The 22030-nt window shown below is 41.2% G+C and overlaps 1 protein-coding gene across 1 annotated transcript in view; it reads left to right on the top strand.

Annotated features, from left to right (window-relative positions):
* The first annotated feature begins 11576 nt into the window (after window positions 1-11576).
* The window catches only part of Kctd16 (potassium channel tetramerization domain containing 16), a 265016-nt gene continuing 254562 nt past the window's right edge, over window positions 11577-22030 (top strand). The window contains exon 1 of the mRNA XM_052155765.1: window positions 11577-12408. Coding sequence (XP_052011725.1) covers window positions 11577-12408 — 832 coding nt within the window. The remainder of the gene's footprint in view (window positions 12409-22030) is intronic.

The raw sequence follows: 22030 nt of genomic DNA, 5'->3' as shown, positions 1-22030 counted from the left end.
GAAAGTTGTTTTTTTTTCCCTCTGTGCCTTCAGTCTCCCTGGAAAGTTAATTTATCCCATCACCATGGCTAGTATTAAATCCTTCTTCAGCATTCCAACAGAGGCTGAAGACCAGCAGCTCTCCCCATATCCTCCAGGACGCCAGCACTGACTTGGGATTGCTGAGACACCCAGATTTATGAACTGAACAGCCACCAGATTCTTGGTCTTTCTGCTGTGAGACAGTCATTGTTGGATTATTGGACCACATCTTATAAGATAGCCTAATACCATTTAAACATAACTATTAATATATTATATAGTAATATAATATATAATGTACATATTATATATTTTATCAGTTCTGTTCCTTTAGAGAATCCTGATAAGAAAAGGTATGAGTATTTCTGTGGTAGGATATTGTGTACCTGTTTCATCCAAGGTTAATGTCTTATTACATCTTGGGGAGGGTTCACCAAGATTCATTATTAGAAAGGAGTTAAAAGCAACAGGATGTTAAGACAGAGGTGAAACCTTCCATCCTGCTATAAAGCCCCTCGAAGAAGGAAAGAACTCAGGCTCCAGGAAGTTCCTGAATTGAACTAGAACCACCAGGTCTTCCCTCTCCTAGCATATATAACAAGTGGGGACTGCCAGGAGATACTTTCAGATAAGTTGAACTGCCTGGAAGAAGCAGAAACCAGACAAGCTACCTAGAAAAGGCTTGGACCAATTAAATAGCCAAAGACTCTAAAACCTGGTGGCATATCTGCAAGTGTTCACTGAGATCCAAATTTCCAAGAATCAATAAATAAAATTAGCCAAAGTGTGGTGGGGCACACCTTTACTCCCTTCCCAACACTTGAGAGGCAGAGGCTGGTGGATCTCTGAGTTCCAGGCCAGCCAGGTCTACAGAACAAGTTCCAGGACATCCAGGCCTACACAGAAAATTTGTATCTCAAACCAAAAACCAAACAAAAGAACCCACAAAACAAAAAAACACAGAAACTACATGAAATTAAGAAAGTTTTTGCAAAGGTAGCTCCCAGCAGCATGAGCAGCTAGCCTACAGGTTGGGAGACACTTTGCTAACTGTACCTCAGAGAGTAAGTCTTCATGCTCACACTGCTTCATTATTTATTGGCAGATTTATTTCCCAAATTTGAAAGTAAGTCAGCCATTTGAAACAAAAGTTGACCAAAACTCCACTGAAGTTGTTGTCCTGTGTTAGTCAAGCTATCTTTTATTTTCTTATTAGATATTTTGCTACTCAACCACATTGAGCAACTACTTAAGGCTTAATCAAAGTCAACTCCTTAAATCATCAGGCTAGTCTTAATTATGGGATCTTCTGAGCAGCTGAAAGGGGAAGAGTACTTGGGATTCTCTTACCTGCAATTCCGAGCCTAGAAGCAGTCTATTGCTAGAATGCTCATTCGTACCATATGGAGCTGTGAGTGTTTTACAGTTCCTTAGGGCCATGGTATTGTCAGACTTTGGAAATTATCCTTCTTTCTCTGAAAGTATCCTGATGAAATATGCCATAGATTTCTTCTATTTATTTTTTTTGATCTTTCCATGTGACGGGGAGCTTATGTTGTCCTACATGAGTCACAGGGTTTCTCTCAGGTAATAATTATTTGCTGATCTGGATTTCTTAGACTGCACCCTTAGGGAAATTTGGAGAGGTTACAGTGAAGCCTGTCGGTTACTATCTAGCATCTTTCTTGGCATTTTGTAAAATCACCAGCATTTTGGCTCACACACATTTAACCATCTTGGAGCAGAGTCTCCTGGCACACAGAAATAACAAGAAGAGGGACCTGGTAGGTATGTTGGCAGAGTAAGAGAGGTCACTTCAATGGATCTTAGCTTGCGATGGCTGGAAACCAATTATGCATGCTGCAGTAATGGACTAACATTTATATATACATATAAAATATTCCTGAGGTCCTCAGTCCCCTAGGAAATCAGACTAGCTTGGAGCAGTTCTAAATAAATTCAAGATGAGTGCTCTTCTGACTTCAAATCCAGGAAATGTATAGTGGAACAAGATGTCATTTTCTTCAATTCATCAATATCTATTCATGGACACTTCAAACTAAGCAAGATGCTCTTTCTATTTTTTAATAAACCACTTTTCTTTAGTTAGCTTTCTGTTTTCTATAGAATTTCTGCTTCCTTGTACATACACCATTCTTTTTATTTCCATGTTTTAGACATTTCTAAAGTGTATTATTCCCAAGGTCCTGTATTAGCACCTTCTGTGTGACCAAAAGCAGCTTGGGAAGAAAAGGGTTTATTTTGCTTTACAGTTCATCATAAAAAAACAAAAAACCAACCAACCAACCAAACAAACAAACAAACAAAAAAAAAAGAGGGCAGGTACTCATGTAGGGCAGGAACCTGGAGGCAGAAGCTGATGTAGAGGCCATGGAAGGGTACTGTTTACTGGCTTACTCAACTTCCTTTCTTATAGAACCAGGTTTATGCCTGGGATGGCATAAACTACAATGGGTTGCCTCTACCAAAGATCAATAATTAAGAAAATGTTTTACAGCCAGATGTTATGAAGGCATTTATCAGTTGAAGTGACCTCCTTTCTGATGACTCAACCTTGTGTCAAGTTGACATAAAACTCGCCAGTGCACTCGCCTTCCCTCATTAAAATGTTTCAACTACTAGAAACGGTTGTTTGACAGCCCAACACCTACATTTTCTTTTTCTCAGTATTCAATTAATTTGAAAATGCAGTTGAGCTAGGCATGTCTATAATCTCAATCACTCACTGGTTTAAGCAAGAGAATTCCAAGTTCAAAGTCAGGGCTGCAGAATGAGATTCTACAGAAAGAAAAAATAGAAAAGAGACGATTGGGAGCTAGGTCTCATATTTGATCCTTAGCATGGTAGAAGAAGCAGAGGAGGGGAAGAGGAGGAGGACGAAGAGTTACTTCATTATCAACATGTACACTCCTAACTTTGATAATTTGTTCCAGATAACCTTCTTTATTTTTAACAGGAACTTAAAATATGAGTTCCTGAATGGGGGTGCCCTAGCATATGGGGCATAGATGTTAATGATACAGTTTACAGAGTGTATGAAGCTCAAGAAGAAGGAAGACCAAAGTGTGGATGCTTCAGTCCTACTTAGAAGGGGCAACAAAATAATCACGGGAGGTAGAGGGTGGGAGGGACTTGGGAAGAAGAGAGAAGAAAATGGGGGCCAGGATCAGATGTGGGAGGAGACAGGGAAGATGTACAAAGGGCCAAAATATTGAACAGAGGTGTGTGGCAGGGGAACTGGGGGTAGCCAACAGAAAGTCCCATAAGCCAGGAAAGCAAGAGGCTTCCAGGATCCAGCTGGGATGACATTAGCTGAAATACCCTACAAAGGGAAGAGAGAACCTGTAGAGACCATATCTCGAAATTTGGCACAGCCCCCAGTTGAGGGATGAGGCTACTCATCCTTCTCAAAATCCTGTCTAAAGGAAATACAGGGACAAAGAGTGGGACAGAGACTGAAGCAAAGGCTATCCAGAGACTTCCCCACCCGGGGATCCATCCATATGCAGCCACCAAACCCAGTCACTATTGCTGATGCCAAGAAGTGCTTGCTGACAGGAGCCTGATATAGCTGTCTTCTGAGAGGCGCTGCTAGAGCCTGACCAATACAGATGTGAATGCTCACAGCCAACCATTTGACTGAGCACGGGGACCCCAATGGAGGAGTTAGGGGAAGGACTGAAGGAACTGAAGGGGTTTGCAACCCCATAGGAAGAACAATAATATCAACCAACCAGACCCTGCAGAGCACCAAGGGACTAAACTACCAGTCAAAGAATACACATGAAGGGACTCATGGCTCCAGCTGCATATGCAGCAGAGGATGGCCTTATCTGGCATCATTGGGAGGAGTAGTCCTTGGTCCTTTGAACGCTTGATGCTCCAGTATAGTGGAATGCTAGGGCAGTGAGGTGGGAGTGGGCAGGTGGGTGGAGGAGCAGGGAGGGGTGTGTGATAGGGGTTTTTGAAGGGGAAACAGGGAAAGACGCTAACATTTGAAATGTAAATAAATAAAATAACCAATAAAAATTAAAGAAAACAAAAAGAACCCAATGACTTCATGAAAAAAAAATGAATTCATCGTCTATTACTGAAATGTGTGTTTCCTTAAGAACACCCACCAGCCATACAAACTAACTAACAAAACCTTGAGGCTCCACTACAGTGGGCAAATGGCCTAGCTACCTTAACCATGGTATTTTATTCACAGTAGCATCCAAGTGATGGCTGACCCCAAAGAGCTTTCTTCGGGTCAGTTCTAGTCCAAAGCACAATGGGATACAAACTTTGACATCTGTGTTTGTATTCTGAGAGTAGACTTCAAGGATGTTTTCAGGAAGAATTGCCTCATACGCTGCCATAAGCTCATCTAAACTCTTTAGTGTGAGGCTTTATAAGTAAGTACCACTGTTTGTTACCATTATTGTTTGCTTTTGATGTAGTGAATCACTTGCTGGGTTGCATTTTAAGGCGTGGCAGCTGTGTTTTAGTCTCCTTTTCCCATCAGTGATCAGCTTCCTTTAGGGGGAGCAGGGAATGGTACCAAAGGAGGTGGAGGTCATCCAAAGTCAAATTCTTCCTTTCCATCCATTTTCTCTCTCTTTTTTTCTTTTAAAGAGTTATTTATTTTATTTATATGAGTACACTGTAGCTGTCTTCAGACACACCAGTAGAGGGTGTCAGATTTCATAACGGATGGTTGTGAGCTACCATGTGGTTGCTGGGAGTTGAACTCAGGACCTTATGGAGCTTTTGGGGAGTGGGGGGCTAGAAAAGGGGAAATCATTTGAAATGTAAATAAAAAATATATCGAATAAAAAAAAAAGACAACAACAAAAAAAAAGAAGGGCAATCAGTGCTCTTAGCCACTGAACCATCTCTCCAGCCCCTTCCTTCCCATTCTGCATGAATGGTGTAGAACCAAAGGTTGCATATAACATTGGGAATGTTTAAGGAAATAAGAGGCAGATCTCAGAATTCGAAGACATTTAATCATTTTCCTCCTGGCACAACTTTCTTTGGCCTTGTGAAATCCTGTCACATTCAGTTTTGTGTTTCAATGACTCGATGCTATACTGAGTGTAATGTTGACACTTATGAGTGACATGTGGAATGTGGCCTGTCCTGGCGAAGGCCAGTGCTGGTTTCCATGTAAGCCACTAGTATTTGGATTCTATTTAGTTCCCTATTCTGTTTCTCTGTCTCTCTCACAAAAAAAACTAAATTTTCCTATAAACTGAAAAATTGTTCAAATGAACATTAGTCATTACCTGGCATTTCATGCTAGCAAGAGCAGAGATTTCGAAAGTAGAATTGCATTTCAGTCTTGAGCCTCTTTTATAATTTCTTTCAGCCTCTACTGGAGTCTGACAATGAACTCGGCTGAATGAATACTGATGGCAGTTATTAACTATTCACCAAGAGCTGCAGAATATGCCCGGAGACCCTCTATGCATTGTGATATTTAATCTGTACAACATACCAATGAAGCAGGCCTTCGTATTGTCATTTTACTCTGACTGGGAGACCAAGTCCCCACTGTAAGTCATGATTCCAGTTGAGCAGGACTAAGGAGGACTAAGGATCATGGAGACGCCTCCATAAACAGCAGCCATTCTAGTGATGCTGATTATGCTAGGGGTGCATCACAGCACGAGTACGCAGCACCTTTGCAGGAGTGGGCTATAAGGTCAATATAGTTCCCGGAGAACAAAGACAGCATAAACGTTCTCTCTGCTGGACGGGAGAGCAAACTTAATGTGTGGGAAGTGATTACATTATTCCCACATTAGAACTGTCCCTTTACAAACAATTCAGCTATAGAGGGTACAGAAATGGAGGGAATTGGATACAGACTAAGATAACATTTTTTAAAACAAAATTCACATAATGAGTGCTTTGCTGGGCTCCGTGCTTGACTATCACAAACAGCAAGATGAAACAGTCTCTGCTGCTCGTCTTCTAAGAGAAATCTGTTGCTATCTGTTGTTTGGCCTTGGGGCTGCCTGTCCCATCCCACAATGTTTCAGTGGAAGCTGCCAGAGGGAATAATAACACCAGCAGTGTGATCCGTTGACACGAAGGACAGGAGGACACTCGCAGCCGAGGCTTGGCTCCTTGCCTTTTGTTGAGGCATCGAACAGCCGGCCTTACTGACAGCAGATACTCGCTTACTTTAGCACTACTTAAGTCTGTCCATATTCTGTGCTTCCTTCAAGCCTTTTATCTCTGACGTCTTTGCCGGTGTCCCCAAGACAGAGGGAATAAGGCCTACGAAACATGGCAGATTATCTTTAGGTCTACCATCCCTATGTGAATAGGCTTCAGGCTAATCTCAAACGGAACGCCTGGCCATTCCTGAGGCAACAGAGGCCCAGATTATCCTGATTTCTTGAGGTTAAAGGTAGATCAGAATATAGATTTCACCAAAGAGAGCTAACAAAGCAGCTGACGGTTATGAGCCATTTTCTATAGTAAGGGAATTCATTCAGCACAGAACTATAATGAAGTAGTGTAAATACAAAATGTTGTTGAGTTAAAAATTGACACTGTGTTTCCTGTGGTATAGACAACTCATGGGTCCAAAGACCAGCTGCACTGGTGAGTGTTTTATCTTTTAGTCCTCAGAACTTGTTTCAGAGGGCTGGAAGTAGAATTTCATTTGAAAATGGACTGTAGCAATAAAAACTGTCAAGTGTTAGGACATGTGAAACACTGCCTCTCATTTTTCATTTCTCCCAACCCTTCCTGAGAGGCTCTTTCCAGATGTCAAAAGCAAATTTTGTGTTAATTTGCTAGGTGTTATCGGTCCACACTCCAATATCAGTTAGGAACTCCTTGTTCCTGCTTAAAGGATGAAAGAGAGATCTCTGCTAGCTGTTTATCTGGCAGATGACTAATCTGAAGAATATATAAAAAACTCAAAGTCCCTAACAACAAAAGAACAAGTAATCCAATCAACAAATGAGCAAATTGTCTGAACAGACACTTATCAAGAGAAAAGCACACTTGGCCAACAAATGACCAAAACCAGATGATCCTGATAGTCCTCATGCCAGTCAGATGGTTATGACTGACAGACAAACAATACATGTTGTCCAGGACGTAGAGAAAAAGGAACAGTTAAGGAGTGTTGGTGGGAATAGAAATCAATTTAGTCATTGCAGAAAACACGGATGTTTCCTATGAAACAAAAAATAGAACTGCAATTTGATACAGCTATACCACTCCAGGGTGTATACCGGGTGGAATCTGATCCACACTCAATAAGACACCAACAGATCCACTTTCTTCATCCTGCTATTCATAGCAGCTAGGTTGTAGAATCAGCCTAGGTGTCTATCAACAAATAAATGGATAAAAACGCTTAACACACACAACAGACAGACAGACACACACACACACACACACACACACACACACACACACACACAGAGAGAGAGAGAGAGAGAGAGGCCCTACTGGAGTTTTATGTAGCCATAAAGATGAATAATAACATGTTATTTGCGAGAAAATGTACGGAACTAGAGGAGGTCACCATGTTAAGCAAAATAAGCCGGACTTAGAAAGAAATGTATCATGTTTTCTGTTATATGTGGGACCTTAAAAGATGACCTGAAACTAGAAGGACTACTATTAGGATGCACATTACTATTATAAAACAAAAATATTCTAAGGAGACTCAGGGAAGGGGAGGAAGAGGAAGGGTTAGGAAGATGATTGGGAACGTAGAGACAAGCAAAGTGCAATGTGCACAAACAGAAACATCTGTAAAACCATCAATATGTAAAATTAATAATATTTATCATTTTCAAATGATTGATTGGCCTGAAAATAGCATGACCTATGAAACAAAGATGAATGAGCAGATCTTTCTTTCTTCTCTCTCTCCCTCTCCCTCTCATTCCCCTCCCCTCCTCCTCCCTCTCCCTCTCCCTGCCTCTCTCCTCTCCCCTCTTTCTCCCTCTCTTCTCTTTGGCTTTTTGAGACAAGGTCTCACTATGTGGATATGGATATCCTGTAGCTCAGTGTTTAGATCAGTGTGGCCTCGAACTCTCAGACATCCATCTGATCATGCTTCCCAAGTACAGGGCTAAAGTTATGTGCCGCCACACCAGGCCAGAAGGACACTCATTTTTGAATTTAGAACATTTTCCTTTGAAATTGTAGAATCTTTTAACTTTGTAATTTAAGTTAATATTAGAAACCCTGTAAAATGACTCCATCATTAAAATGTATAATAACCTTTAAATTCTTATTTTCTTATCAGCTAGCCTCTGTACCCTGAGTCTAGAATACGTAATGAACAGAATAGTTTAACAACTGAGCTCTGACACAATGGTCATAATGCACTGATTCCTTTTTAAAAATTAAACATGGAGACTCAGAATGAGGATGTATCTCAGAGGTAGAATCTTTGCGGTCCACATGTGAGGGTCCATCCACACTACCATACGCAGTACACATGCTCTCTCTCTCTCTCTCTCTCTCTCTCTCACACACACACACACACACACACACACACACACAGGTTAGGCATGGTGGTGGTTGTAATCTGTTTCTGGAAGAATCAGGAAGTCAACGTTAACCTTGGATACTTAACGATACTTAACGAGTTTGAGGTCAGCCTGTCTCAACGTAAAACAAACTCAAGCACACACGTACTTTCTTCTCCACCCCAACCGGTACGCAAGTCTGCATAGACTCAGATCTGCTCATATCTGACCCTGTGGAAAGGAAATGCTTACTGTGTTGTCATGGTGAATAATGAATACAAAGTAAATTCCGTTCACTATAAAAACTTAAAAATAGGTAACATTTTTAACTCAGCTAAATGTCCAGATAAGGAACACTCCTGATAGGTTTGGACACTAGATGGCGATATCAGCGCATCACATAATAAACATTTCCTTAATTGGTCCAGCTTTAAAAATCAAGGCGTTGGAGGCCAGAGAGCAGGTTAATACTTTAGTTTTAGCAGCAAAGTCAAATATAATCAGGTGTCGAGAGTAAGCGAATATTCCAAATGTGTTCCGTAACCCAATGGTTATTGAAAGAAAAGATTGTTAAACACACACACACACACACACTTCAGTCGGCTCTTGAAAGATCTTCAAGCTAATGCATGGGGCAAAAATTGGCACTGAAAACACGAATCTCCTTAATTCACCTCCATTTTTGATTTTAAGCTTTTAAATGATCACTTGTTTGTGATGGTGTGTGCCTCACCTGTATTATACATTGATGAATAAGAATTCCTTCTTATCAGGAATGTGAGCCCAGGACATTGGCATTTTTAGGGGAAATGGCAGAGTTACTGTAAACGGTTGGCTGGGCCATTATTGACTGGAAGGCTCAACTGGAAGCACTTCGTTAGTGTATTAGGTTGCCCTGGAAATGCCTTCTTGAAACTCTAATGATGCACTTAACGGAGCCCGCTGGGACAGGAGTAAAACCTCTCTTAGCAGGCGTGTCTTCCACCGGAGTACTCTTGGGATAGGTTGGGATGGGCAGGCACATTCAATAGAGTCTCAGTAAGAAGGCAGCCTCAGAACAGGTTGCAGGTGGCAGTTTCTTTCAGGTGAGTCAAGATAATGACTTACTGCTAAAACTAGTAGCTTTTTATGAATAGTTGAATTTTGAGAGAGCATCCTCAATCCTGTTCTCGTGTGTCTGTGTGTGTGTGTGTGTGTGTGTGTGTGTGTGTGTGTTGGTGGATGGAATGAAGGGGAAAGGGAGTGAGTATGACTGTAATCAAAGGATTTAAAAAAATTCCAAACACTTGTAACTTGAACATTCCATAGGATTAAAGGGAAAATGGTTTAAAAGGAGAAGAGCGCCCTTTTGCAGAGTCACGCGTTTGAAGAGTTCCTCCGGAGGTTTTTCAAATGAAAATTGCAGCCAGGATGGAGGGTAATTGATGGGGGGGAGGGCTGCGGTGGAGGTACAACCAAGGAAGACAGAGCAGAGAGGCTGTGCAAACTCCAGACCACAGGCTGGGGGCCCCTTGCAGTGCAACGTCCCCGCCCTGTGTCAGCTGCCAGCGCCTCTGGTCCCGTGCCCACCGCGAGCGCACGTCCCCATCATTGCTGGCAACCTGTCACCGCCGAGGACGTGACTCCGAGCTGCCTCCGCTCTCTCCAAGCCCTATTCCTTTAAGATGATGTAATAGTCATTTCCCTGGATGGTTTCTTGCCTGCACTGCTCACACAACAGCATCCGAACTGCTCCTGGCACCGTGGGACCTCCCAGCTTCGGAGCCCAAGCCCCGCAGGCATCTCCTCGGTGCCCGGGCTTCTTTTCTTTCCCACCTGGCGGGGACATGGGCGTCCCTTTGCCCTTGCCGGCAGGTGGGGTGGCTGCTGCGACCCTGGGGGGCGCATCTGTCTGTCTCCCCGTCTCTGGGCTCTCTGAATGCCTCTAAGTCCAGGTACCTCTTGCAACTCTCCCAGGTGCAAAGGATCTGTTTTATAAGGTTTGGATTTCGGTTTTTCTTTTTTTCCTACGGAAGCTTTGGTTGAATATATTTTGTTTTCCTCCGCTCCACTTCTTCGACTCAACATCCTCTCGGTTCAACTTTTTTTTTTCCGATCCGTTTTAACTAAAGATTGGAAGTGAATCCATACACACATCCATATACACATAGAAACGCACACCTACTAGCGCTTAAGTGTGGAATCATTGTTTTCCGAGAGCACAAATCTTTGGACACTTTTCATCGATACCGATACCTCTGTCCTTTACCTGTTTGGGATTTGACAAGACGTCCAGTCTCAGTGTGGCTCTGGTTTTTGATTGCCCTGGAAAAGGTTATTTCTTCGCAAGAACTGAGTCTCCAGCACTCCCTAAGGTAAGCGCAGAGACTCACTGCTTTCTCTGTCCTGCTGAATAAATGGGTCTCTTTGGAAGTTGAAAATTGCATATGCCTTTCACATCAGATTTGCAAACAGGATCGATTTGAACAGCAGTTGCTGGAAACAGTGGCATATGGATAAACTTAAAGACTCAATACACCCCTAGGGAAGAACTCACTCAGTTAAGGAGTGATTAAAGTCAGTAGGTGCAGGCTGCTTATGTAAAAATAATCTCTCTTCCCCATCATTTTGCCCCCCTCTCTCCCTCTCTACTTTCCCCAGAGGTCTCTCCTTTTCTGACTCATTCTGGGTCTGAGGAAATGATTTTTCTCTTTTCTCTTAGACGGACCTCTGTGTAAATGGGCATTTGGCCTTCTTGCCTACCGAGCCTAATGGAAGATTGAATGTAGACAAGCCGATTATTACATTCTGTGAAGTAAGAGCTCGCTACACTACCAGTTTTAAACTTCTTGTCCAGCATTACTTCACCTGTGGACTCTTCTAAAATCTGTTTGTTGGGAGAGTAAAAAACCAAACCAAACCGGGGTAAGAGGAGGTAATTAGAAAAAGAAAAGTTAGTACCTTTCCCTTACCTTAAGCTTGGATGCAAAGCCTAGGGCAGTGACTCCCTTGTTGTTGGATTGCACCTTTAATTCCAGGAAGCTGCAGAAGAAAGGCACAATGGCTCTTAGTGGGAACTGTGGCCGTTATTATCCTCGGGACCAAGGGGCTGTTGTTCCCAACTCCTTCCCTGAAGTCATAGAGCTGAATGTTGGGGGCCAGGTTTACTTCACTCGCCATTCCACGTTAATAAGCATCCCCCATTCTCTCCTGTGGAAAATGTTTTCCCCAAAGAGAGACACGGCTAATGATCTAGCCAAGGACTCCAAGGGAAGGTTTTTCATTGACAGAGATGGCTTCCTGTTCCGTTATATTCTGGACTTTCTCAGGGACAGGCAGGTGGTCCTGCCTGATCACTTTCCAGAAAGGGGAAGGCTGAAACGGGAAGCTGAGTATTTCCAGCTCCCTGACCTCGTCAGACTCCTGGCCCCCGAGGAGGTCAAGCAAAGCCCGGATGAGTTCTGCCACAGTGACTTTGAAGATGCCTCCCAAGGAAGCGACACGAGAATCTGCCCCCCCTCTTCGCTGCTTCCTCATGACCGCAAGTGGGGTTTTATTACTGTGGGTTACAGGGGATCCTGTACCTTGGGCAGAGAGGGGCAAGCAGATGCCAAGTTTCGGAGAGTTCCTCGGATTTTGGTTTGCGGAAGGATTTCCTTGGCAAAGGAAGTCTTTGGAGAAACTTTGAATGAGAGTAGAGATCCAGACCGAGCTCCAGAAAGATACACCTCCAGATTTTATCTCAAGTTCAAACATCTGGAACGAGCTTTTGATATGTTGTCAGAGTGTGGATTCCACATGGTGGCCTGTAACTCCTCGGTTACAGCATCTTTTGTCAACCAGTATGCAGAAGACAAGATCTGGTCGAGCTATACTGAATACGTCTTCTATCGTAAGTAGGAAGGCTTCTGCTTGTTTTTGTATGTACAGTTCTCTTCATAGATGTGTATGGTCTAGTGTTTTGTTAGTATCTAAGGATACTGGTTTGGGATTGCAGTTATGCTGAACTATAGGCAGAGTCCTAAATGCTACAGTTCACTTCTTTCAGAGCTTACTGGGAAATTCTTTTATCCCAGAGGGCTTTTCTGTTTTTTTTTTTTTTTGTTGTTGTTGTTTTGTTTTGTTTTTGTTTTTGTTTTTTTCCCAGTGAGATCACAGGATAGTCAGATTTTAAAAATCAGAAGGGACCAATGATGTTGAAATAGTTTATAAGCAAGCATATGTGACTTTTTTCTACATTGTGATTGGTGAAAGTGGGGTTGTTGTTGGTTCGCAGTGTTTGGGGTTTTTGCAGAGTCAGAATGTGTGGTGGCAGAACTACTGCCAATCCTTTCAGCTAAACTCTTGGGGTCTGTTAAGCGGATTGTGCAGGCTTGCTGTCATTAGTGACTGTCAGAACCCAAATGGACGTTGTACACAGAGAGATGTGGTCTTGGCTAGATGGCAGTGCAGACTGCTGAAAAGTACCCTATTTCCCCCAGCTCTGAAATTTACTTTTATGGGTCTTGCAAATCTGTTGTTTGGTTCTTTAACATTTTCTACTGAGAGTGGAGTTGCATTGCAGGCTTATTAAGCTGAACTTTGTTTAAGATTCATCTAAAAGGAACTAGATCCCAGAGAATTGCCAATCACATGCAAGCACCTTAGATGCTGAGGTGCTGAAATTCACACACACACACACACACACACACACACACACACATATTTACTATGTGTATGTGAAGGACTACCTCAGGTAGGTCTCTCTAAGTGTGTTCTTTGGCTAAAATGGAGAGTTCTGGTGTGGACAGCTTTGTTTTATGGAAGGGCATTCTGAAATACAAGCCATTGGGCTTTGAAAGAAGAGTAAATTGGATTTGGGCCTGGATATTGAATTCATTTGACAAGGTCCATGTTCTCAGGTGGAGTATTCCATTCCCTTCCGCTGGTTTCAAAGCAACCTCAGATCTTAAGGTTAAGATGTCTACATTTGTTTCAACATAAAGAAAAGACTGAGTTTCGTGGACCAGGCTTTTGCCTATGGTTGCGTTTCTCCACTTGGAATTGGAGCAGGTAGAAAAGCCACTGAGAACCAGAGTTTCTCCAAACTGGGTCACCATATATCTACTCAGAAGTGAGGATATGTGTGTATTTTTTAGACAAGATGGCCCATGAAGAAAACGTCAAATCTGTCCCAACTCCTTACTGATGAGTATGCAATAGGAAACATTATTTGTCCCTAATTATGGTCATTGTAATCAATAGCTTCCCTTAGGCCAGAGTTTAAGCAACAAATACTGCTTTCTTCTGTTGGGCAAAGTTCCCATGCATACAAAGAAAAGATTCTAGATTTTAAACCCTCTGTGAAGGAGCTGGCAATTTCTGTGATCTGGTAGGACATATACCTTCTTCAAAGTTTTAGGGGAAATGTGCTTTAGTTCAACTGAATGTTTACACACTTGACTTTTAATCAATTACCACCTAATTGATGCATTTAATGTCTAGGTCGATGGCGATTCTGTGTTCATCAAGGCCTTATCTGTCTGATACTATGCCCTCTTTAGAATGCTCTGGAAATGTTCCAATCACCTGGTCATGCAATTGCTGCTTCTTTTGTTGGGTTGTTGAGGAGCAGTTTGCTCTTCATATCTCTATGGATAGGCTAACACAAAATGCACAAGAGCTTCACACAAACTATATACCTTGCAAATAGTAGACTTCCCTTTTGTGCCCAACATTCAGAGCTACATATTAACTCATCCTCTGTCTTAGGACCAATAAAACTGACAGCTGGCTTTCTAGGGTGCATAACAGCTTCCGTGCAGCTGCTTAGCCATAATTATTTAATTAGAAGCTGCCAACTGTGCCTATATAAGCATTAATTCATCAAGCTGTTGTGCTCCGCTTAATGGGCCGAAACCATGGGAAGTGCTCTAAAGTAGGGAGTTGACTGCATGCAAAAATGCTATACTCAGAGGAACTAATTTTCTTTCTGGACTTAGTACTTAGTGGTAGTAAGTTCACACACACACACACACACACACACACACACACTCACACACTCACATCCATCAGATGCAAGGAATTAACTCTAAGTAACCAAAGTTTTGCTATCTCAGGAATCATGCAAAGTCACGTTGTCTGGATCCACATCATACTAAAAGTTGAACACAAAGAGCTAGTGCATTGCTCCTGATGGTTGACAGCCATGGGGAGTGAGGACTCCTCCCCGCCCATTTCCCTGTTTGCATATTTTTTACTCAAGTCTTAGAAGAGGAAAATTCCAGCCATCAACAGATTAGATGAATTACATTCTTGCCTCCTTTAACCTTTCATATGGGCCTAGAACTGATGGTTAGCATCAGTTAATCCTGAGTGTTTTATTAATATATAAAGTCACCTAATGCTTAAGAGGGCCAGAAGAAATGAAGGCTGTCTTGCTCAGTCCCTAAGGCCTGAGTACAACTGGGACATAAAAAAGAAGCGACTGTTATAGAATTGACTCACAAAATATTTTAAACATGTTCTTTGCTTTATTGAAAACAATGGAAAGGTGTCTTTTCACCCATGACCCAAGTCTTACCTCTTTGTTCTTTCAAGCATCCCATAAAAGGCAGTACCATAAACAGCTGGCAGTATTCCCTAGCACACCTTTAAATAAAGTGTCAATTAAGTAATTTGGAAAGCAGGGGCCCTAATCTAATAAAATCACATGTGCACTGACAGGATGGAGCACTGGCTATCTAGGGCTTTTTTTTCAAGGGAGGATGGAAAGGCATTATGCATGTTTTCTAAGCCTCAGAGGTAACTTCAGGTAAACGTCTGAAAGCATGGTGGTTTTTAAAAGCACTCGCTTCTGGTTATGAAAACATAAAACAGCATGCCCACAAGTACAGAGCTTAGTTCATGACATAGTGCTTTGAGAATGTATATATTTTGAGCTCTTTGAATTGTACCAATTCACCATCCCTTGCACAAATAACTGCACATGGGGGTGTGTTTTAACCTTTATTCTTTTTCCTTTATTTCCTTAAATTTAATGGATTACATTCACAAAAGTCTCAAATTTCATATACATATATATGTATGTATGTATATATATACATACATATATACATACATACATATATACATACATACATACATACATTATGCTTGTTGCTTAAGAAAAGATCTTGTCCAAAAGTAGATCACACAACTATTTCCCACTTAGAATTCAATTTGGACCATGGGCCACATACTGAGAAGACGTAATTGTAGCTGCTGTGTATAATTTCTGCATTGTTGACTACAAACCATCAAGTGAAGGGTGTGCTTGCACAGGCAAACAAGAGGAAGCCTATCTATCTCTAAATGGTGGCAGCTCATTTTACCTTGATACCTAGCAGGTGCCAGGGGTAACTTCAGTTTTTATTCAGAGACATAGTGTTGGCACATTCAAATGCACCAGAGCAAAGCAGGCTTCCTCTCTATACGTCCTCTTCCTGTAATGTTTCTTCTGCCCTTGCAACTTAACATTGCTTCCAAGTGTCCTGAAAAGTACAGGTCCCATTGGAAAGAGAAGAGCAGGTATTGACTGATAGTCTAATGAGATTTAGGTCCCATCAAATGCACTAGAAATGGAGAAAGCCAAGAGCATTCCAAAACACAGAGCACCTCCAGCCACGTCCAAACAGAAAACATGGAGACGGTGAGCTCCTCACTCATCGCATACCCACATTTCTGGAAACTCTTCTAAAACTGAGACTAACTCTGCTTCACTACTCATGGTTGCTTTACTTCTTTGGTCTTCACTCTAGCTTTTCTTAACTCTCATAGTTCGTGAGAGTTTTTAAAATTTTTTTGGTGTAGAAATGGTTCTAATGTAAACAAAAGTAGTGTATGAGAAGCTTCAGTCTAACCAATGCCCATCTCTCGCTGGCTGCAACTGTCAGCGTGGGTAAGCCTCCTTCATCCCTGTTCTTGTTTACCTTACCTTCTGACTGTTCTTTGGGATAAATCCCAGACACTAATCTTGTGATTCCTCTATAGGTACATTTAGATAACTTGGTGATTTTTTTGTTTTTTAAAAATACACAATATAATTATTGCATACAAAAATCAGTACTTTTGTTATCAGATATGTAGCTGGTGTTCAAGTTTTCATGATTTTCCTCCCATATTATCTATTATCTTAGCTGCTTTGTGTGAATCAGGGTCCACATGAGGAGCATCCATTCTGTTTGGTTGATGCATTTGCTTATACACTTTATTAACTTCTGTGCAATCAATTGGCTAGGCACTATTAACTTGTTAGATGTAGGTGCTGGAGTTGGTCAGATCAGTTTCAGTGCTTCTGGCCAGTCTTCTTCAGTATTTATGGCAAGTGCAGCTTTCCTTTGTATAGGAGGACTAAAAAGCTGGAGGTAAAGTAAGGGTGCCTTTTATTGATAGCTTTTGAATTCATCATCTGAATACATAGCAGTGGAGGATACTCTCGCCATTTTCCAAATCCATTGCTACAACAAAGCCATCATTACAAGGGACACTGTCCTTTTCCTTCCAGTCATTCCAGAGACATCTAGTAGTCCATGGCTTTAGTTTTCTTTTGACTAGGATGCCTTTAGGGGTGCACCGTGTTTACCAAGATGTGCACTGGATCTTGCTGACTTTGAGTAGGAATCATCTGAGGTGGGAGAAGTCACTTTTTACCCAGTCTAATTTTACATATGAGTATCCATGGATTCTTTCAGCTGTCGTTTAGCTCCACTGAATTCACCATCTGTTTCCAAGCCTCCTCTTTCTATGTGTTTCTCTGTCTCAGTAAATGGCATCTCTAGTTCATTCAGGTCTTGATGAACAATGACCCCAGAACACATTTCAAGCCTTCATTCTCCCCAGTGAACCTACTAGAAGTCCTCTCCTTTCTCCTTTTCACAAAATCCTTTCCATAGATGCTGAAAACCATAGATGCTACTCCTGTTTGGGCCACCAGTGTTGTCTTTGTAGACAACCACCACGATAGTTGGATGGTCCTCCCTATGATAATCCCTTTTGGATATAGTGTCTGTGCTGCAGACATAGTGAGTTTTGAAAACGTGAGTCTGACCATGGCACTTTTCCACTTTAAATCTTCTTTACCATGAAGTACTTTCTCAAAGGGTTAAGTGAGTCTGTACTATGCATCAGTAGCCTGCACTTTTTAATGTGACCTCCACTTCCCTCTTGCCTCTATTGTTTCATCATGCCTGTGTGTTTCAAGATCATTGGAATATATCTTACTTAGTTCCTGTATTTTAAAAGCATCTGCTTCTTCAGTGTTGCACATGATATTCTTCCTGCCTAGAACTCTTGCCTCCTCCTGCTTCATGTCCCAACAAGAAGTCAAATTTTAGATGCCTTTGTTGGTCTACTGTTGACTAAGACACGCCTTATGCTTGTCTCTCAGGGATCTACTACTTTCTTCTACCATAGCACCAATGATACGATGTTATCCTTGCTTCTTTATCTGTCTCTCCATCTCACAACTTTGTAAAATAGAGTTATAAACACAAGGTTCATCACAATATCTAGTACTAACAGACATGTAGGTACTCTGTAAATCTCATTTTCAGAAATGGGAAAGCGCCTACTGTACTGCTCTGCCAGGGCCATTAATGCCAGTCTGGGAATGCTGCTAGGTAAGTTATTAAAAAGAAAGCTGGAGGTTGATGGTGGTGTGATGAGTGCTTCAGTAACTAGTAAGGGCGTTTCCCTATGCTCACTGAATGCTGCTTTTACTTAGAGGATGGAAGTGTCACAGAAAGGCTACTCTTAGCACCTGCCCAAAGAGTTTAGCTCTGGGGAAATGTGAAGAACACTTAGCAGCAGCAAAGTCTCCTGTGCTCCTTTTAGGTGCTCCATCCAAGCAGGAAGAAATGATCCTGAGTGGAGTTGGTGTTTAAGGAAAAGCCCAGAGGGGAAATCACAATTCAGAAAAGTGTACCAAACTGGTAAAATATTCCTAATAGGAAAAGAAATCGACTGAATACAAAATGTGTTATGAGACCTGTCTTCTTTATCTTCTTTCTTCTCATATGTGCATTTTCCCTCTTTTCCTTCTTATCAGTGATCATATTCCCTAATGGCAGGGAATGGCCTTACTATTGGGGCATGGGGGAAAAGGACACCTTTGTCCTTAAAACAATGCTCAAGTACAAATTCCTCTTTGTTCTATGTTGGTGATACAACTATTCGGAAGTTACATTCCTTCTAAGCCTCCATTTCCTCATCTGGGAAGAGGAGTTGAGAACAGCAGTAGTTGAGTCATAGGGTTCTGAGACTCAAATGGATAGAGGACAAGGCATAGGAAAGAATGCCTGGGACCAGACAGTAATCAGGACCTGGATACCCAGTCCTCTGATAATCCCAGGGCAATTCTGGCAGGAAATAGTCATAAGGCTTCTCTAAGTAATGTGTTTGCTTACCTTTGGTAGTTCATCATCTAGTTTATTGATCTAAGCATGTACAAATGAATCTTATGTAGACGTGTACTTGATAGAAGGAAATTCTGGCTACTTGCCTTGGTTAAATCAGAATAAGCATAAAGGTTAACCGCACAAAAGAGTTCCTGTTAAATGACACAGTGTATTCTACAAATATGCAAAGTTTCTAAGTGTTAATTAAAATATATGTAAATAAGATTATGTACTCATTAAAAAAGAGAGAAAGGAAAAGAGTCTAAAAATATAGCAAAGGTATTATATAATAGAAGTTGTTAACAGTGGTGTTTCATTTCCTTCTTTGGCTTTCAGAGTCTATGGGACTGAAAATTAAGTGTACAGCTTAAATTATAGATTTAGTCACTACAGAATTAAAATTCCCCTTTCATCAATCTCAGCCTGCCAACTATTCTTTGTGGTGACAGAAGAAATGGTTATTGAGTTGGCCACTGACAATGGGATAATCAAAATTGTTCTAGAGGCCCAAGGAAGACATTTTACTCCATATAGTACGTAGCAGTGCATTCTGACATGACAGGGAAATGAGATTGCTGATGAAGGTATGGTACCATGTGACCTATTCAGAAACTGCTCCATGTGAGATAATTCATACTTTTTTATTTTTATTCAGCCCTATTTGGAGGCAGAAACTTATAATCATTTCCCTGTCCAATGTGCAGCAACCTTTCATTCTGAGTGAGAGTGATATAGTGTGATTATGAACTGGCTGCACTTAGGAAAATAGAAGGCAAACCTAAGACTTTCAGGCTTCTGTGTGCATATTGTGTTTTAGAGAACTGCGAACTACCCAGGCCAACACTGCTTGTCAACTAAACAAAGCAAAGGGGAACTAAGTCCAAATAACAGTAATGATTCCTTTATAGGGAACCTGGAGGAACAGAGAAATTCCAGGGGTCAGTAGAGTAGAACAGTGGGTGCTCCTGTGTTCTGGAGTGTTCCAGAGGCAAGGGAAATATTTGAGAAGTTCTGAAGGAACCTCAAAGATAAAAAGAATTGATCTTACACACAAAGCACATTGGGCACTGGACAGATATCACTTCCTTATAAATTGAACATGCAGTTGCATTTGTTGAAGCTATTTTTCCTGCTGGTGTGCTCCTGAACATTTACCTAGCAACACAGTTGAACATAAGACTCAGTTTTCATTTAAACTGATTTCTAGTCAACTAGTTGAAATCTTTTCTTTAGACAGGCAGTACCTGTGTAGAGTTCAGCTTTGTTGGGATGCAACAAATGGGAAAGTATTAATTTAGACTTTTCCAAGAAAAACATACCCTATAAACTAGAAACCTTTCTTCTTTTCTTTTCTTTTTTTCTTTTTTCTTTTCTTTTCTTTTTTCTTTTTTCTCTTCTCTCTTCTCTTCTTTTCTCTTCTCTTCTCTTCTCTTCTCTTCTCTTCTCTTCTCTTCTCTTCTCTTCTCTTCTTTTTTCTTTTCCTGATAGGCATTCATGTGGAATAAGTACACAGTGACTGGCATTCTGCAGTACTTTCCACAGCCTTAGACACGCTTTTTGATCAACACTGTGCAGAATAGGAAGGCAATGATTGGCATTCTATAGTGCTCTCTACAGATTTAGTCCTGCTTTTAAAGTTTAAAGTAATAAAATACTTACTATGTGTGTTTGTAAGGTCCTTACTGATTCCTGCTTTGTAAGGATCCATCTTGTATAACATGTCACTTCATAGGGCTATCTGCTTGAAGTGGGTAGAGAATGTGAAATTGGTATGCAAAGTGTCTAGATTCTGAGTCATTGGACTCTTCATGCAAATGAGTTTCTAGTACTTCTCCACAATCTGCTGAGGGAGAGATTGGCAGTGTCCACAGATTTCAGTGATTGGAATCGACAGGCACTTCAAACTTCCCTTCATCTGAACCCTTGGCACACATCAAAAATGTGTAGTGAAACGTTTCCTAAAACATCTTGACACATACCTTTCCTTATAATGCCCTTTTTCATTAGCCAGACTTAAGTCTCACCTCAGTCATTGGTGGAGAGTTCTATGCATTCCCTTCCGTCCATGAGTACCTACTGATTATGTTCTGCCAATTGTGGCTCCGATATTTCTGCTAGTCTGCTTGAATGCTGAGAGGGTTCATGAAGAGAATCACATGTTTACATATAGTTATGATTTGTGGAGAGATTTGATTAGGAAAGAGGAAATTACAATTTTCTATGATAGGGGGAAAACATATAAGAGGATAGAGAAGGGGCTCCTAACCTGAGTTTAGGGCTTTTGGGACATTAGACTAGCTTTAATATTAATGTTTAGAGAAGAGAAAATGCTTAAATCTTTAGTGCATTTGTTGATATTAAGATAACAGCTGATTGATGAAGTCAGAGAGGTTATATCCTAACACGGCTTCCAAGAACTTTAACGTTGTTAACAGCCCTGTCATTTCTCATTTTACTGGATTTTTCTCAATGATAGCCGTGTAATGATTTTACTCATGCCAGGCACCAATGTCATTCCCTTTAACTCTTTGTTTCCCTCTTCTGTTGAAAACTATGCTTGTAAAAATATACATGAAAAACCAGAGTCCAAATATTACACCATGGAAGTAGTTACTGGTTTTAAGCATTATGTATTTTTGTATCTCTAGTCTCTATTTCATGAAGGCTCTCAAAATGGGGTGTGTTATTATTATTATCAATTTAATTTTTAAAGACTACTGTTTTGCCTTGTGACTCTGCTTCAGAACTCATGTGCAATGAGTTCCGCAGTGGTGAGGACACAGGAAGTGCTCAGTTTGCATGTGCTTAATGAATGCTGCCTTTTAATGAAAGAAAATGTGAAATGTAAAAATGAATGGAATTTGCTGCCTGTTTTACTCAGTAGTTTCCTTTAGTCATGGATGTATCCTACCAGCAATAGCAATGGAATTATAGTTAAATATCCTAGCAGCATTTAAACTATGTTCAAGAAACCTTAGTCTAATTCAACCTATGCACAAGAAAACCTTAGTCTATCACTTCCTGCCAGGATGTGCCTGAACATTAGTCAGCTAAAGGGAGGTAAGAAAGCATCCCTCAAGGCAGAGCTGTGCGACTGAA

Source organism: Apodemus sylvaticus, chromosome 13 (assembly GCF_947179515.1).
Source record: "Apodemus sylvaticus chromosome 13, mApoSyl1.1, whole genome shotgun sequence".
NCBI lineage: Eukaryota > Metazoa > Chordata > Mammalia > Rodentia > Muridae > Apodemus > Apodemus sylvaticus.
This window is presented reverse-complemented; position numbering and strand designations above follow the sequence as displayed.